Source organism: Mytilus edulis, chromosome 13 (genome assembly GCF_963676685.1).
Source record: "Mytilus edulis chromosome 13, xbMytEdul2.2, whole genome shotgun sequence".
NCBI classification, from domain to species: domain Eukaryota; kingdom Metazoa; phylum Mollusca; class Bivalvia; order Mytilida; family Mytilidae; genus Mytilus; species Mytilus edulis.
Window position 1 is genome coordinate 48,040,814 of NC_092356.1, and position 20,177 is coordinate 48,060,990.

A 20,177-nucleotide genomic window follows, 5' to 3' on the forward strand; every position below is an offset into this window, starting at 1 on the left:
AATTTGATTATCACCTCAAATTTATTTTCGTGCTTACATATGGTTCGACTATTCTCAGTGATTGTTAGGTCATGAAAAAAGACAACCTGATGAATTGAATAGATAAAAAATGATTTTCTCTTATATCGTTGGAATAGTGCTGATACATCAATGTTTTAGAGAAATAGACTCTCAACTTGAGCATCTCTAAGAATATCATATTTCTGGATTAGAGTCAGGCAAATTTAGAATATGACAAAGGATTAAGAATATCTTATCACATTCAAGACAACTCTCCACAAAAGACCAGATGACACAGAAATAACAACTATAGGTCACCGTTCAGCCTCCAACAATGAGTTCACCCTAACCGCATTGTCAGCTATAAAAGGCCCTGAATTGACAAATGTAAACAAATTCTAACAAGATAACTAACTGCTTGATTTATGTACAAAATAATGAATGAAAAATAAATATAATATATAGCAAAAACAAAGGACATCCACTTAATTACAGGCTTTTGACATATATATGGTATATGCATAACTTTATGTTTTGAAGAAAAAAATTGTGTACATTATATTTGTGACCATTGTAATTTGTTAATTCTTTTAAATGAATTGATTGAATTTTACCATGAAAGGTGAACTTATAATTATGCATTGCTGATATGATTTTAATTTAACAGGACACACCCCAAATACAAGCAAAAGAGCAAGCTATGGTGGATGATATAACAAGTAGAGATCCACTATCAGAAATATCAGAACAAGAAAAAGATATTCTATGGAAATTAAGGTACAAGCTAAAAATATCTACAACATTGTAATTTATATTTAGAAATCGATAAACTTTATCAAAAAAAAAAAAAGAACTGATCTGAAGTTGTTTAATGTATTTTCATACATACAAAGATTCTAAATATTAATAATTTAATTTTGGATGTAACAGGTCTTCTGATTGGCTGACATTGTTTTGTTTATCAGCTCATAGACATAATTTTGTCATGTGACCTTTGATGTCATCAACGTTTTTTCATTGTTTTTTCCCGTTTAAAATGATTTTTTGGGGTTTTTTTTTGCCACATCAAATTTGTTTATCATTTGAATTAATGGTTACACTATACCATGAAAACCACAAAAATTGCTATCCCATAAAAATGAAAAATCTACCTTATTTCTGATTTTATGAAGAAACATTTTTCATACTAAATCAAACTAATTACAATTTATTATAATTCAAATTTGAACAGAGAATACTGTATCCAAGTTCCTCAATCCTTACCTAAACTCCTACAGTCAGTGAAATGGAATGAGAGGGAGTATGTAGCACAGCTGTACATGTTGTTACGGAGATGGCCCCGATTGATTCCAGAATTTGCCATGGAGTTGCTTGATTGTTCTTACCCAGATCTGTGCGTCCGACAGTATGCTGTTACCTGTCTGGATCATGGTTTCTCTGATGATAAATTACAACAGTATATGTTACAATTAGTGCAGGTTGGTGGTTAATTTTTCATACATTATATACATTTTCACAAAAGGGATACTATTTGTACATTAAAAAATGGTGTATTGCATGATATATATTATTACTTATATCCATAAACTATTATGATTTCATCATGTGAGCCTACATCTGATTGGAATCAACCTTATTCATATGAATATCAATAATCTGCTTACTTTTTTTTGGGGGGGGAGGGGGGGGGGGGGTAAAAATCTCTATGGAAAGTCTGCAACTGTTTGAATTTAGTTGTTATTAGAACCCTACAACACTGACCAAAATTCATCAGTTATTTAGTAGTTCAAAAATCAGTCGGTCTTGTACATGTACATGTATAAGTGCACTTGCATAAGGTCGATTTTTATCTGACGCAGCTTACGTGATATTTGATTCATCTCAACAAGTGAACAAATAATGTTAAACTGAACTAAGGTATACCTGTTACCTGGGTGATTAAGAGGTCTTGACCACAAATAACCTACCTTAGAGACATCCTGAGAACAGGCCTGCAAGGAAGATGAACTAACTGTACACTTTCTGACCATAAAGTCACACTAGATAATTAGTACAGATTGCTCCAAGCGCAGTGCACTTGGCTTTTATCCCATTTAGATTCATTTTACTATGTCATCTTACTTATGGCAAGTTTTGTTTACATGAAAACAATCTTGCATGTCAATAAGTACTGTAAATTCAGTAATTTTTAGGTGCATTTATTATTGAAATGTTTGACAATGTACAAAAATACCAAAAAATAATAAATGCCTTTGAATATTGTGTTGTCCTTTCCCATGTTTGTGTCAACTTCCAATTAATTGATTTTTGTAATAAAAAACATAGACGATATTTTTCGAACTTTTACAAAAACTTCACAATAAAGCATCTAGAATAGCTTGCAGAAAATATAAGTTTATTTTAGATACATTGAAAATTAAAATATCTCTTCAAATTTTGAGAAGGATCATACAATCAATGAACTTAGATATTTATCAGTATTGACCTTTAAGGTGGTACCCAAGACTTTGACTAAAATTAATTTGGCTCGTTTAATTTTCATAAAATTTTACTTTAACAAAAATATAAAAATTAAAATTTTTTTGAACCAGCCGTTTTGCCAGAAAAATTACACTGGTTATATAGCAATTTGACAAACACCCAATTTTGATCATTGAGAAGCTTAATATTCCTTTTACAACACAACGTAATTAAAACGTTTAGCTGACTTTACAGAGTTATCTCCCTGTAGTGTTAGGTACCACCTTAATGATGATGTTATTACGAATGCCATCTATATTTGAGGGAGTCAAAGAACCACATCATTTCTTTAAGTGTTACTTTGTCTTGTTAGTACTTGAAGATAAATATCTTTGTTAACTGTATGTGCCTCTCTTTTTTTTTTAGGCACTGAAATTTGAGCCGTATTTAGACAGCCCCATTACAAGATTCCTTCTGAAGAGAGCTCTTCAAAATCAGAAAACAGGACAGCTGTTCTTCTGGCATCTCAAGTAAGTATGATAAACTCTAGATCCTACAGAAATTTGATAGTTTATTTTTATGATGTAAATAAAAGAAGATGTGAAGCTATAATAAATGAGACAGCAATCCAACAACAAAAATAACCAAAAAAAGACATCTAGAAGGTAACATTGAGTCTTCTACAATTGACAGATGTCTATACAACTTGTCAAATTCTCATACTTCTGTAAATTCATTAAAAATTTGTTGGATACCAATATTGTGGATTTTTTGGGTACAGAGGTACCACAAATTTAAATGTTCAATGAATTATTAGTTTTCATAAGGAATGTAAGAACTTTAAGACTTTGCCAAAATAATGGAATTGAATATCAACCCAAAATGCTAGTTTTCTTCAATCCACGAAAAATTGGTACCCATCAAAATAATTGAATCCACAGTAAATTTGAATCACTTGAGAACAAATAAAACAGACACAAAACTACACCTTTTTGGGGGCCGAAATTATACTGGAACCAAAAACTCTGAAAAAAATGATAGGTGTGCAATTTTCACAATTTTCACTACTTTAAATGTAAATATATTTTATTTATTTGACAAGGTCAGAAATCCATAATACATCAATCCAGTTAAGATTTGGTTTGGTGTTGGAAGCATTCTGTCGAGGGTGTGGATCCAACCTCAAGATGTTACTGAGACAAGTGGAGGCTCTAGATAAACTCACCAAACTTACTAATATGATAAAAAATGAAGTCAAGGATGTAAGTGATTAAAGGGAGATAAGTAGAGGCTCTAGATAAACTCACTAAACTTACTAATATGATAAAAAATGAAGTCAAGGATGTAAGTGATTAAAGGGAGATAAGTAGAGGCTCTAGATAAACTCACTAAACTCACTAATATGATAAAAAATGAAGTCAAGGATGTAAGTGTTGAAAGGGAGATAAGTAGAGGCTCTAGATAAACTCACTAAACTTACAAATATGATAAAAATTGAAGTCAAAGATGTAAGTGTTTAAAGGGAGATAAGTAGTGGCTGTAGATAAACTCACTAAACTTACTAATATGATCAAAAATGAAAAAGATGTAAGTGATAAAAGGGAGATAAGTAGAGGCTGTAGATAAACTCACTAAACTTACAAATATGATAAAAAATGAAGTCAAAGATGTAAGTGTTTAAAGGGAGATAAGTAAAGGCTCTAGATAAACACCAAACTTACAAATATGATAAAAAATGGAGTCAAAGATGTAAGTGTTTAAAGGGAGATAAGTAAAGGCTCTAGATAAACTCACCAAACTTACAAATATGATAAAAAATGAAGTCAAAGATGTAAGTGTTTAAAGGGAGATAAGTAGTGGCTGTAGATAAACTCACTAAACTTACAAATATGATAAAAAATGAAGTCAAAGATGTAAGTGTTTAAAGGGAGATAAGTAGAGGCTCTAGATAAACTCACTAAACTTACAAATATGATAAAAAATGAAGTCAAAGATGTAAGTGTTTAAAGGGAGATAAGTAAAGGCTGTAGATAAACTCACCAAACTTACAAATATGATAAAAAATGAAGTCAAAGATGTAAGTGTTTAAAGGGAGATAAGTAAAGGCTCCAGATAAACTCACTAAACTTACAAATATGATAAAAAAATGAAGTCAAAGATGTAAGTGTTTAAAGGGAGATAAGTAAAGGCTCTAGATAAACTCACCAAACTTACTAATATGATCAAAAATGAAGGCAAGGATGTAAGTGTTTAAAAGGAGAAAAGAAATATTTGTAACATGAAAAAATCAAACCATGTTGGTGTAAGGGAATCAAAATTTTTTTTTTTTTAAACCAAGTGGAACTGGTCTTTAAGAAAATTCATCAATGAACAATTATTCGGGTGAAAACAAAGATAAAATTAGTTTATTGGGATACAATGTTTAATTAGGCAAGAAAAGTCTTATGATAAAATGTTATACCATGTATATATTTAAAAATCTCTATGTAAGTTTAAAATGACTACATATTTTTCAAGAATAATTTTTACGGCCCCGCAACGAAGTTGTCGGTGCCATATAGTTTTACCCTTGTCCGTAATTCCGAAATTCCGTAATTCTAAATTCTGAAATTCCGTAATTCCGCAATTCTGAAATTCTGAAATTTCCTAATTCCTTAATTCTGTAATTCCGAAATTCTGTCATCCGTCATTCCGCAACAAACCATTATACAGAAATTTTTTTCTAAACGCCTTCAGATATTGGGCTGATTTTTGGTATGTGAGTTAACCATGATGAGTTACAGATCAAGTTTAAGTTTCGTTCTGCTCTGCTAATTTTTGCTGAAATTATGGGCTTTGGACTTTGATTAATTGTTGAAAGTCATAGTTATACAGACTTTTTTTCTAAACGCTTTCAGATATTGGGCTGATTTTTGGTATGTGAGTTGTTCATGATGAGTTACAGATCAAGTTTAAGTTTTGTTCCACTCCGCTTATTATTGCCAAAATTAAGGGTTACAACTTTGAAAATTGTTGAAAATCACAGTTATACAAACTTTTTTTCTATACGCCTCCAGATTTTGAGCTGATTTTTTTTATGTGAGACTACCATCATGTTTGTGTCCACATGTGTTATTGAAATTGCAGATTTTTCAACTTTTTGAGACGGGGCCATTTGTGTCGCTTTGACACATCTAGTTTTCTCAAGAATAATTCAAAAAGCTGATAAAGCAATGAATAATAACAACAATGAATGAAAAAATCATTATAATTTATTTTGCATAATTTAAACAGTACATGTGAATTGATGTATATTCCATTCTCAAGTTTATAATGCTTTGTAACATACTGTTGTGGGACTGATAGCTTTCTAGTGAACAATTTAAACAATTTAAATTATTGAATTTATTTAATCTTACTTTACAGGACATTAATGAAATTATGAAGTTTCTCGCCAACCAGTTACAGCAACCAGACTACCAAGATGGACTGAAAAACTTCTTATCTCCCCTTGATAACAGTCATATACTAGGAGATCTAGAGTAAGTCATGACTAAAGATAAATGTGATTTGATTTTGATTTTTGGTGTTTTAACACCACTTTTAAGCACCGCATTTAGGCGCGCTATTTCATGGCAGTCAGTTTTTATTGGTGGAGGAAGCCGAATAAAACCACCGACCTTCCATAGGAAAACTGACGATCCAAGTCAATTAAGATAAGAACTCACAACCTCAGTGTTGACTGGCTAGTGATTACAGTAGTAACTACTTAGACCACTCGGCCACGGAGGCCCCAAGATAAACGTGTATGCATTATTTTTTTTTTCGATTTCAGCTTTATAAACAATTTAATATCGGTAATCATGTAATAGATAGCAACCAACCTATACACAATAACAAAAAAAATAAAATTAAAACAACAACAACATATGACTTATAGCTGTGAGGAGACTTATGCTACATGAAAAAGTATATTCTACTGAAAAAGCAATATTTTTGTAAACAGGTATCTGTTTTCTAGGAATTTTAAAGAAAATTCTGTTTTTATGCCCCACCTACGATAGTAGAGGGGCATTATGTTTTTATGCCCCGCCTACGATAGTAGAGGGGCATTATGTTTTTATGCCCCACCTATGATAGTAGAGGGGCATTATGTTTTCTGCTCTGTGGTTCCGTCTGTTCGTTCGTCCGTCCGTCCGTCCGTCCCTCTGTCTGTCTTTCCCGCTTCAGGTTAAAGTTTTTGGTCAAGGTAGTTTTTGATGAAGTTGAAGTCCAATCAACATAAAACTTAGTACACATGTTCCCTATGAACTGATCTTTCTAATTTTAATTCCAAATTTAAGTATTGACCCCAATTTTACGGTCCACTGAACATAGAAAAGGATAGTGCGAAGATCAGGTTAAAGTTTTGGTAAAGTTTTTGGTCAAGGTAGTTTTTGTTGAAGTTGAAGTCACATCATTTTGAAACTTAGTACACATGTTCCCTATGATATGATCTTTCTAATTTAAATTCCAAATTTTAAGTTTTGACCCCAATTTACGGTCCACTGAACATAGAAAAGGATAGTGCGAAGATCAGGTTAAAGTTTTGGTTAAAGTTTTTGGTCAAGGTAGTTTTTGATGAAGTTGAAGTCACATCAACTTGAAACTTAATACACTTGTTCCCTATGATATATTCTTTCTAATTTTAATTCCAAATTTAAGTTTTGACCCAAATTTCATGGTCCACAGAACATTGAAAAGGATAGTGCGAGAGGGGCATCAGTGTACTATGGACACATTCTTGTCTTTTAAAGAGTTCAGATTACTTCACTCTATCACTAGTGTAGTCTTGTTTCGTGGCAAATGATTACACCAAGACAATATAAAGTTATGGATTCTTTATTTCGTTATATATTGTAATCCAAAATAAATACCCTGTAATAACAATACATTATATTAATGGATGTAATATAATTAAGTAACTATATAAAAGATTTAAAACATTATGTTAACAATTATGAACAAGGAAACTGTTTACTTTTCCAAGCATTTCAATAATAAAAGAATACTATATAATTTCATTAAGTCGGAAATAGTGATCTCCAATTCTATTGTCTCATGAATACATCTAAATACCAAATCTAATCATAATGCATATGTCGATGCATTAGTAATACATTATAACAGTAATGCAATGAACTGTTAAATACCAAATTTAAATAAGCATATTTAAAAATAACATATACATGCAAAGCAAGAACATACGTGCAAACAAAGCATAAAGCACTTTCTAAAGCAGACAATACAATAAGCAAAACGCACATAGATTCAACATAGCATAACCTACCTCACAGGTATTTGTGAAGGCTTGAATACAATTAAAGTACGATCACATCAGGTTGATGCCGACATGGTGGGTCATCAATATGGAAAATACCTGCAGTACAAATATTAAATTCATAACTAACCTAATCTGCATATCAAAATAAGATAGTTATTATCTTTATCAATTTATGACTTTATTTAATATCTGAAATTATTATAAAACATTCATTCCATAAAATTCAATAGTTTAATCCATTTACTGAAATTTAGCTGTTTTATATAATTTACTGTTTTAACCATAAAAGCATAATTATTAAGGCAGCAACCATTTGATTTTCTGGGGGGGGCTATGGTTTTTTTTGGAAAAAAAAGTTTGTTTCCAGGTTTTGGTGAAAAAAATAATTTGTTTTGGACCCTGAGTAAAAAAAATTGTTTGTTTCACCCTCAGCTGCCACTATATGTAATGCTAAAATTGAAAGAAAAAAATTGTCTTCGGTTTGTCGCTAAAAAAATAGATTGTTCTTCGCCGAAGGCGAAAAAAAAAGTTTGCACAGAAAAAAAAACCATAGCCCCCCCAGAAAATCAAATGGTTGCTGCCTAAAGAGATTTAAAGTTCTTTTAAGTTTTCTATTGTTACACTTGCATATCACATCTACACATCATTCAAACATGCATTTATTCATAACATTCGTAAATCATGCATACATATAATTATAAGGATAGATAATTAATATATTAGTATAAGAAGAATAACTGACCTTATAAATAGGAAAACCAAACTCCAAATAGAATATAATATTACAATTTACTAGACAATGAAAATGGTGTCCATTACACAAAGTGACCATGTAGAAATGTAAAGTTCCCGCCAAAGAATTGACCACTAATCAATACCAATAAAACACAATTGAAACACCTGATAAAAGTCACACCTGAGCGAACCTGAAATATACACTCCGTATAGTTTAACCATGCACTAATATAATACTACAGTATTACTTATATATAAAATACATATATCCTAAAATAACACTTTACCACACTAGTAAAAAAACATGCCAAAATCATGTACAATATGCAAATGATTATTTTGGATAGTGAAACCATCTTTCCCTCTCTGAATTTAGGGGAATGGAACATATTCTGATATAGATCCACAAAGTATTTTCTTAGAAAGGTGGATTATGGGTAAAACTCAAATTAACTACTTTCAAACAAGTGTCACTTTATACTCCACAAACACATTCACTTCACAATATGTTATGTATTCTATTATTGATTAATTTGAACTAAGTATTATATACACTAATATGTACTAAGTGCAATTATTTCTCTCTCACTTTTTCAGTATTTCGCATTGTTCAGTAATGACATCTAAAAAGAAACCATTGTGGCTAGTGTTTAGCAACCCAGATGTTATGGCTGATATATGGTTTACAGACTACAAACTTATATTTAAAAATGGAGATGGTATGTTTTAAGTCTTATAATTCATTACATCAGAAGCATGGTTAATGATTTTGTAATCTGACAAATATTGGATAATGATGAAAAACAACTGCACATTGTCAGTAACACACAGAAATACATTTAATAAATTTCTCTATAAAATTAAGATGCATGAAAACTCTATGATATAAAAGAAATTTGTAGTAAACCAATGAAGTTTCTTGGAATCCCTTAGAATGCATCGGTTTTTTGTCGAGCCTGCAACTTTTGTTGCAGAAAGCTCGACATAGGGATAATGATCCGGCAGCGGCTGCTAGGGCGGCGGCGTTAGCTCACTTCTTAAAAGCTTTATATTTTAGAAGGTGGAAGACCTGGATGCTTCATACTTTGTATATAGATGCTTCATGTTACGAAGTTTCCGTCAGTCACATGTCCAATGTCCTTGACCTCATTTTCATGGTTCAGTGACCACTTGAAAAAAAAGTTCAAATTTTTTGTAATGTTGAATTCTCTCTTATTATAAGTAACAGGATAACTATATTTGATATGTGCGTACCTTGCAAGGTCCTCGTGTCTGTCAGACAGTTTTCACTTGACCTCGACCTCATTTCATGGATCAGTGAACAAGGTTAAGTTTTGGTGGTCAAGTCCATATCTCAGATACTATAAGCAATAGGGCTAGTATATTCGGTGTATGGAAGGACTGTAAGGTGTACATGTCCAACTGGCAGGTGTCATCTGACCTTGACCTCATTTTCATGGTTCAGTGGTTATAGTTAAATTTTTGTGTTTTGGTCTGTTTTTCTCATACCATATGCAATAGGTCTACTATATTTGTTGTATGGAATGATTGTTAAGTGTACATGTCTAGCAGGCAGATGTCATGTGACCTTGACCTCATTTTCATGGTTCAGTGGTCAAAGTTAAGTTTTTGAGTTTTGGTCTTTTTATCCAATGCTATATGCCATAGGTCAACTATATTTGGTGTATGGAAATATTTTATGATCTTTATGTCAGTCGAGCAGGTTTTATTTAACTGTGACCTCATTTTCACAGTTCATTGCACAGTGTTAAGATTTTGTGTTTTGGTCTATTTTTCTTAAACTATAAGTAATGTGTCAACTATATATGTTGTATAGAAGCATTGTTAGCTGTACCTGTCTGCCTGGCATGGTTCATCTGACCTGGACCTCTTTTTCAAGGTTCATTGGTCTTTGTTTAGTTATCTTGGTTAATGTTAAGTTTATGTGACAGTTGTAATAAAGCTTAGCTTTATACTTAGGACTATCAACATAATATCAATGATTAGTATAGAAGGCGAGACATTTCAGCGTGTGCACTCTTGTCTGTTTAAAGATAGTCTTCAGATGAAAGGGAGATAAACCAAAAATATAAATATTTTAAAATGAAAAAACACAATTATTTCCCTTTAAATATGCCTTTTATCTCTAAATAACAATATTTTTATTTCACTGAAAATAAGTTCATCATTGATAACTTGAATTTCAAAGCAACAGAAAATTAACAATTTGAATCATTGTTATATAAAAATTAATAAATAAATGTAGATATTTGAGTCCTCTTAATGTCTGAATTTAACCTTGTTTATTGTTATGAAATTAAAATATTGAGTTCTTTGTTTTTGTGAAATTAGTCCATTTATATGGATAAAGCAGATAGTTTATGACACTTGCATGAGTACTTTGCATACCTTACCCTATGAGAGATATTGATATGACTTGAGGCTAATTGTTGTATTGTATTACCTGAATACCTATAAAAAAAAATGCATGCATAGGAGTGAAAATCTAATTTAATGAATAAATAGTTGATCTTACTATTGTATAAAGTAAAATCACAAAAATACTGAACTCAGAGGAAAATCAAATTGGAAAGTCCCTATTCACAATTCAAAATCAAATAACAAAACACATCAAAAACGAATGGACAAGAAATGTCATATACCTGACTTGGTACAGGCATTTTCAAATGTAGAAAATGGTGGATTAAACCTGGTTTTATAGCGTATATAATAGTCCTTTTGTCCTCGAATCTCTCATGGAGATTATGAGAAGTTAGCCTTTGTGAAATGATCTGGTAATTAGAGTTGTGGTGTTGAATGTTGAAGCTGGGACTGTGTGAAATGGCTGAAATCTTAGGAATTTAACTTGAATAGACCAACATGTTCAAAAATTAATGAATATTTCTACATCTACAAATAAAATGATGCCACTCTCAACAATTTCTATTTGGGCAATGGGTATATGTCTAAGGAAATATGACTTTCTTATAAATTAGGAAATATAAATTTCTCTTGATTCAAACTTTAGATTATTTTTATGCCCCACCGATGGTGTTGAGGTCCAATCAACTTGAAACTTGGTACACATGTTCCCTATGATATGATCTTGCATAATTTAATGCCAAATTAGAGTTTTTACCCTAATTTCACGGTCCACTGAACATAGAAAATGATAATGCAAGTGGAGTATCTGTGTACTATGGACAAATTCTTGTTCCTTATAAAAGCTCTTGATATTAACCTTGTTGAATATATTTTTTAGATTTACGTCAGGACATGCTTACTGTACAGTTATTTAAAATTATGGACACTTTATGGAAAAATGAAGGTTTAGATCTGAGGTAAATTTAAAAACAGTAATGTGTTATGTTTAATGTAAAAATCACTTTTTATACCGTCAAGTTCATTGAAGATTATATATTAGGTCTCTGCGCAATGCTAGACGGTGTTTTCGTAGAAGTTAGAAATAACAAGTACAGGTTCCTGCCCCGCTTGGGGAGGAAGTTACAAATCAAATCTACTCTAACATCGCTAGGTTGATTTTCTGGGCACTTTATACATATTCTAACCCCTGGTATTTCTTAATCATAAGAAATCTGATGGACAAGGTATAATTTGCAGTTCTCACTACACATAGGCAGACATTTACATATATTAATTTACAGTGATTGTATGCTTCTAAAAATAGATTAGCATCCTGAAATTATACTGAAGAGATGAGTAGATGATAATTTCTGTACACTAAAAAGAATACTTTGTGTATTGTATCAGAGATCCTTGTTTAATTTCTACTAGAATTGTTTTTGATCCATGATAAATTCAAGGGGCTTATGATGTCCTTCTGTCAGCTCTGCCCACAGTATCTCTAGTTGAAGGTAGTAATGGGTGTACTTTCATGATGTATAACGGTAGAAATTCTTGCCAAATGACATTTACGGTAATTTTTAGTGCATGACGATAAAATGTACACTTTCTTTTAGATGATAAAAAATCAGCTGAATTTGACGAATCACGCTATTTTTTTTTCCAAAAATAATGGTAACAATAATTATTTGAGACCTCTGACGAATCATGATAAGGATATTTTGATGAATCACGGTAAAATTTTAACCAATTTAAAGCTAACAGTACTTAGCTGAAAATGACCATTTGATGCCTGATGGTAAAGGGCATTACCACCCTCCTTGTTGTCTATAAAACTTCCATTATGGTTAGGACGATTCAAACTTTTAAATTTAAGAGAATTTGAACATTTCAGGTTGATACCATATAGTGTGGTATCTACTGGCAAAGATGTAGGTGTGATAGAAATAGTACGGGATTCTTCGACCATTATGAGTATACAACAGAAGAATGGTATCCGAGCAGCGGTACAGATGGATTCTCTAGGGTTGTATAACTGGATAATGTACCATAATAAAGATAGGTAGGTACAGTAGATAGACGCATAGATTCATTTTGTCTGATTTAATAAACAACACTATTTTCTCCTAATATTCATTAAAATGCTCTTGCTGTATAATAGCAATTGTTGCTGGTGTAATATATTTGATAGAAGAAGAAGATATTTTATTTCCAATTATGGGCCCCAAAGGGCATAAACATTACAACATCAATAATTTTCATAATACAATGATAAGAATTAAGCCTCAGATAAAATAAGGATTACTATGAATTTGAATTTTATTCATATAATATTCTGTTAATAAATGACAGTGCATCATAAACCTATAAATGCTGGTTAGTATAGATATACATGTTTATTGACTGCATATGTTTAAATTTGTAATATATTGTATTTCATGTATACGTACCAAGTTGTACTTAAAAATAAAAAATATCTATCTATCTATCTGACTTACATAAAGCAAATATCAGACAAGCCATTAGTCTAATGTCCATAACCTTTCTGGAATCATACATTTAGGGAGGAAGTTAAAAAAATATAGGGTCCATATAAAAGTGAGAAATATAGATTCCACCACTGCAACAAGTGTTTTACGATATTTCTCCAATCGAGACAGTTAAATTTTAATATTTAAAGAACGAGGCTAGATGAGCTATTTAAATAATTAAAATTTAACTCTTGAGAGTGGAGAAATATCGTAATACACAAGTTACAGTGGTGGAATCTGTTTCTCTAATGATTTTTATCCTTCCTTTCAAAGATATGAGGAAAGATGTGTACTTTTGATGTGACATCATCAGGCATGGTTGCCTTTTTTAATGACGTCACAATAAGAAAATTTAGAAGAAAACAAGAAAATTCAACGTCACAATTAAATTTCAACCAATCATTTGCCGAGAACAGATTTTTCACTAGTGAGGAGAAATATTTTTCTCACACCGGTCAGGAAATGTGAAAATAGCACAAAAATTAGAGAAGATGTTGTTACGGCTGCCAGTGAGTCAACTCTCCAACTGAAACAAAACAATAGTTTCTCCAACATGTTTAGTTTGGTAAACTAGAAAAAATCAACAACTTTTTCATTAGGTATTCATGATTGAACAGTCATGCATTTGTATTTCCTGCAGCTTAGGGTCGAGTTAAAGTTTAATATTTTTAACAATTATCTGTCAATTTGTGCTCCATTAATCTGAATTGTGTGAAATATATTGGGATTAAACTTTGATATTTTATTTGCTTATTTTTTTCAGAGAAGAACAAGCTATTTCTAACTTCACAAGATCCTGTGCTGGTTACTGTGTAGCTACGTTTATACTGGGTATCAAAGACAGACATAGTGGAAATATAATGGTCAGGAAAAATGGACAGGTACATTAAAAACCACATATAATGTACATGCATTAATATACTTGGAATATCTGATTTTTGTGTATCTGTATGATAGAGTTATAGCTCTAGCAAAGATGTCTAATTTTTCAAAAGTAGCAAATTCGTTGTCTAATTTTTCAAAAGTAGCAAATTTGTTGTCTAATTTTTCAAAAGTAGCAAATTCGGAAAAAGTTGTTGATCTTTGTATGGATAGAAGGGTGAACATATCATAGTTAGGGGCCTTTATGGAAAGGTCCACTTGAAAAAATGCATAGTCAAGGCTAAATATTCCTGTATTTTCGACCAGTAATGAAAGAAATGTTTTGTAATTAGAATAAGATATTTTTATGAACAAATGTCTGCAGTAAATAACAAAGAAAAATAAATAAAAATTGGTATAACAATATAAAATATATATGGTATTCAGAATAAGCTCCTTTGATGATGATCTTAATTTAACATCAGCCTAAAGATTAATTTTTTTATACAACATAGCTTGTTTTACTTTACAGGTATTCCATATAGATTTTGGACACTTTTTGGATCATAGGAAAAAGAAATTTGGAATAACTCGAGAAAGAGTACCATTTGTATTGACAATGGACTTTATAAGAGTGATTGCTAGAGGATCAGATCAACCATTAAAGCACAAAGAATTTAAAAAGTAAGTTAACTGATATATTGATGTGATTTGGCTTTTATTTATCTTAATACTTACTGTTTTGGTTTTTTAATTTGTCTGAAGAAGCCTGATTGTGATAACAGGAAACAACAACAGTACATCTACCTAAGACTCAAAAATAAATGCACAAACAACAAAGAAAAATATATGTGGTCCAGATAGGCAAGTTTGGTACAGGCACACAAATTGGTGTGATTATTTTTGTACACAATTCACCAATATTTTTGTTAACATAGTTACCATTAGTCATAAAAAGGAAACTGAAATTAAAACTTGCAACATCCAACTACCAAAAGAATGACCACGAACTAGGATAAAAAATGACACATAATTTGAAATGCAATGTCAAACAAAATGAGCTTCATACATCAAATAATAACCAAGCATGCATGTTCATTTCATTTCAAAAAGCATAAACAAAATTAAGGTTTTGACCCAAATTAGCAATTTACAGAAGATCAAGCTATGATAATGCAAGAATGTCATGTGTCCTATTGATCAACATTCTTCTTTATTAATTGTAATCATTTGTCTTTTTTTTCAGATTTCAACAACTCTGTTGTGAAGCTTATTTAATTATTCGTAAAAATGCCTATTTATTCATCAATCTTATGACTATGATGCTGTCATGTGGTATTCCAGAGTTACAATCTCTAGATGACATAAGTTACCTTCGTAAAACATTAGCCGTTGAAGAGAAAGACGATGAAAAAGCCTTAAAATATTTCATAGCTAAGTTCAATAGTGCTTATTCCGATGCTTGGACTGTCAAAACTGATTGGTTGTTCCATTATATGAAAAACAGATGAGCCAATCACAGAGGAGTTTAGTGGAAACGTGCAATAGAAAAGAGTCTACAAATAGACACCACAACAAGGAACTTCGTTGAATGTAGAAACTGCTGTTGGAGTTAGAATTCTTCCAATTTTCTGAAGTTATGGTTGTACTCTAATAAAAAAAATACTAGGCTTACTTACAAGGGACCATAAATGTTGATATAATTATTTTTTTGTTTAAAAGGTTTCCCCTGAGAAATAGTGCTACTTTGTTGATGTAAAGGATATTTCATATCATGTAAAATCTTTAGTTTTTATCCTTTTTTTTTAACTTTTGTTTAAAAGGTTTCTCCTGAGAAATAGTACTACTTTGTTGATGTAAAGGATATTTCATATCATGTAAAATCTTTAGTTTTTATCCTTTTTTTTAAATGGAGTTTGATAAAACTTTATATTTTGTCCATATTTATTAATGGCAACTTATTTTGCCAATTTCTTTTGTTATTATAAAGGGAAAATGTTCAGTGAACAGTTATACAATTAGAGGAAGCAAGTCCTAAAAATTATATTGCAAGAAAATTAGTCTTAGACAAGAACGACCTGCTGGAGGGTTATTATTACATTTCATCATTGTCCCTTCTATGCCTTGTAAAGTCTTTTCGTTCCACAGTGCTATATTTTATTCTACCTCAGTGGGGTATTTTCTGGTACAGTATATTTTTTCCAAAACTCCATTTACAAGACTTAGTGTGTTGAGTTCTGTCTATTTTGACTTTGTTTAAAACTTGCATAATAAACTTGCAAAGAATCATAAATGGAGTTTACAATTTGAAAAGCTTAATTACAGAAATACTCAAATGCTAACAAAACCTTCAATGAGTGATCTATCCTAAAACCTATGCTTAAAAATCCTAAGATAGCTTTGAAAATTCTTTCATAACATATTATTGTAAAAATTGAAAAAAAGGGTTTAGGCTATGTTTAATTCATATCATTTATATTAATATTGAATTAGATTTATACATTAGTTAGAAATGGGTTGGCACTTTTGGATTTTCCAAATGTCTTTGATATCAGATAAGATATTATTAAGGGGTATTTATATGTTTTTTTTATATTTTCCAACATTTTCTGCAATACATTATACGAAGGTTATAAAAACAATTGAACAAGAGGTAATCATATGACTATATTTTTATAAAAGGAGAATGGAAATTAATTTGTTCAATTTTTTTTGCAAGCCAGCTACCATATTAATGACATGAATGTTTAAAAGTATAAAAATGGATTTGCTTAAAAAAAAATTGTTACCCTCCTTTGCAAATTGATGAACAAATTTAAACCAGATTGAGCAATTTGAAAAAGTACTTTTTGTACCAAGTTACAGCTTGTCCCTTGTTTGGCATTACACATGTGATTAAAATTATGATTAAGAATAGCTGCTTTTACATACTAATGTGAAAACACTATTTAGCATCAATTATTAAAAATTAAATGAAGTTTGAAAGGTTGTCTTCTGATAGACAGATGTTTGAGGCATTTTGATGCTTTTTCTGAAAGATATTTATTATTGTTAAATGTTTTATATAAATATACACGAATTTAATATTTTATAAAGTAATGTTGTTAAATTTCTGAATGTTTTTATATCTTTGACTTCAAGTAATTCTGTTTGAAATTTTGAATTTCTATTTCAATGTCCTATTTGTGGAAACAGGGCATTTCATGTTTGTCTCCCCTGTGATGAAGATTTTCATCTGTTTAATCTTTTATAGATGTTTAATATGTTATTGCATTAGCATCTCTGCATTTCATATTTTGTATTTATGAGAATGCGATGCTCTTTCCTCCTTTTTAGCTCAACGTTCGGAAGGAACGATGAGCTTAAGCCATCACTTGGCGTCCGTCGTTGTCGTCGTCCATCTGGTGTAAACTATTTCAAACATCTTCTCCTTTGAAACTGCTGAACCAATTACAACCAAACTTAAGCTGAATGATCTGTAGGGTGTCTAGAATAAAGCTTGTGTTTTATTTTCTGTTTCGTCAAAAAACATGGCCGGCATGGCTAAAAATAGAACATAGGGGTAAAATGCAGTTTTTGCCTTTATTTCAAAAACCAAAGCAGTAAGAGGAAATCTGACATGGGATAAAAGTGTTTATAAGGTAAAGTTCTATCAGCCCTGAAATTTTCAGATGAATCTAATAATCCATTGTTGGGTTGCTGCCACTAAATTTGTAATTTTAGGGAAATTTTGCAGTTTTTGGTTATTATCTTGAATAGTATTAATGATAAAGATAAACTGTATACAGCAAATATGTTCAGCAAAGTTGGATCTACAAATGAGTTTATATGACCAAAATTTTCAATTGACCCCTTAAAGAGTTCTTGCCCTTTAAGGACAATTTTACACAATTTGTTTATCATGTTTTTTTTTACTTTAAAAAATCTTCTTCTCTAAAACTACTGAATCTTCAAGTCAACTGCAGTTTATAATCACCTTTTAAAAACAAACTTCGAAATCTCACACCAAACACCTTTTATTTTTTTTAAGTAAGTATGACAAAAACACTTATTATTATACATTAAACCAAAAAAACAAACTACGATGAAATTGGACACTTAAATTTTTAAACGAAAGATAAATGCTAAAATAATCAAGGTGAGCGATTCAGGCTCTTGAGAGCCTCTTGTTATACTTCACATTAAAACATTTTTGTCCTGATATGTATGTAATATTTGCCACTGTACGTTTGATGCCAATCCATCCATTTGTCCATCTTTTAGCGACTGAAATATTCACATAAATCTTACAATAATTATATGTATTTAAAGGTTATGAAAACTTGCAAATACAAATTGCTCAAAATGTTTTCAGCCATCTCACAAAGGTTAGACTATGTCAAAAAATATCTACCAAAATAAGTTGTTGTATGGTATCTAAAATCATATTGTAATTGTACATTGTTGTAACTTGCAAATTGTAAGATATCCTATGACAATGAGAATAGTGTCAAGGGTATTCTTAGTAAATGTTAGCTTTTTTTTTATATAGATTGAATTCAAAATTGATACTCAGCTATGTCTAAAGGTACAAGAGAACCATTTTCAAAATCAGATACTCGACCATGTTTCAAATACAGTCATATAGTCACTTCAGTCCTGGTATCTATGATGAGTTTGTTTATGTAAACACTGGTTTATTTATGCAGCAGCGTTTTGTAGAATTTGATACATTTGTGCACCACATTTATATGACTCTCTAAATGACAGAATAACCTGTTAGTTTTCATGACAATAAGACATTCATCTCCACTGCAGATTTTCTACTGTTGTATTCTCAGGTTGTATAATTTGTGTTACATTTCTGACATTTGAATAAGTAATGAAATGCATCTTCATTGTTATTGTAAAATGAATGTAAAGAAAAATTATTGTTTATACACATGTATTTATATTTCTCATAGATTTGTATGATAACCACACATTTTATACATAAAAAAAAGCAACCATTGATGTGTTTATTTTTCTGTTGCCATTTTAACTGATCACCATGAAATAATTTACCTTATTTGTGACCATAATCACATTAATACTCTTTTCCTCCTTTGAGTTGCTTACAATTAGTATTGCTTAGAAGCTTGAGGTGATAAGGAGTAAGATCAAACTGATTGTCTCATAGAATAATGTGCTTGAATGAATAGCATACAGGCAAACCTGTAAATAAACGTGATACGCTTGAATGAATAGCATACAGGCAAACCTGTAAATAAACGTGATACGCTTGAATGAATGGCATACAGGCAAACCTGTAAATAAAGGTGATACGCTTGAATGAATGGCATACAGGCAAACCTGTAAATAAACGTGATACGCTTGAATGAATAGCATACACTCAAACCTGTAAATAAAGGTGATACTAATGTACTTAGAAAACTGACCTTACAGTTTTGATTTGGGTTTCAAAATGCAGAGATACTACCATAGCAGGAAAAAAGAAGGTGACAGAGACAGGTTTTGGCTTAAAACAGATGACCTTTATAGCAGGTTTGACTGTATTTCCCTGCAGTTTGTTACCTTTTCTTCTTACTAGTCCCCTACTGACGAAAGGGCACATTAGGTTTGCACAGACTGTCCATCTGTCCGTCCAATAGTAAGTCCGTCAAATCAATTTTCCACACATTTTTTCTTCGTGTTTGAAGATATTGATTTGATATTTGGTATACTGTTTTATCATGACAAGTTGCAGTCAAGTTTGAATTTTGTTCTGGTCTTATAATTTATGCAGAGTTAGGGTCCTTGGACTTTTTGTGATCATCTGTATACTGTGGATTCATTATTATTCGTTGGATACCAATTTTCGTGGGTTTCGTGGGTACAGGTGAACCACGAATTCAAATGTTCAACGAACACAATATTTTCAATAGGCTTTGTATACAGAGATTGGC

At 31.1% G+C, this 20,177-nt stretch overlaps 1 protein-coding gene across 3 annotated transcripts in view; it reads left to right on the top strand.

The window, feature by feature from the left end:
- The window catches only part of LOC139500786 (phosphatidylinositol 4,5-bisphosphate 3-kinase catalytic subunit alpha isoform-like), a 44,107-nt gene extending 27,348 nt beyond the window's left edge, over nt 1–16,759 (top strand). For all 3 annotated transcript variants that reach the window (XM_071289626.1, XM_071289627.1, XM_071289628.1), the window contains exons 10-20: nt 668–777; nt 1,232–1,478; nt 2,887–2,990; nt 3,563–3,722; nt 5,866–5,981; nt 9,095–9,216; nt 11,760–11,838; nt 12,756–12,923; nt 14,156–14,273; nt 14,786–14,937; nt 15,500–16,759. In XM_071289626.1, the coding sequence (XP_071145727.1) occupies nt 668–777; nt 1,232–1,478; nt 2,887–2,990; nt 3,563–3,722; nt 5,866–5,981; nt 9,095–9,216; nt 11,760–11,838; nt 12,756–12,923; nt 14,156–14,273; nt 14,786–14,937; nt 15,500–15,764 (1,641 nt within the window). In that variant the 3' untranslated portion in view covers nt 15,765–16,759. The remainder of the gene's footprint in view (nt 1–667; nt 778–1,231; nt 1,479–2,886; nt 2,991–3,562; nt 3,723–5,865; nt 5,982–9,094; nt 9,217–11,759; nt 11,839–12,755; nt 12,924–14,155; nt 14,274–14,785; nt 14,938–15,499) is intronic.
- Nucleotides 16,760–20,177: the final 3,418 nt, after the last annotated feature.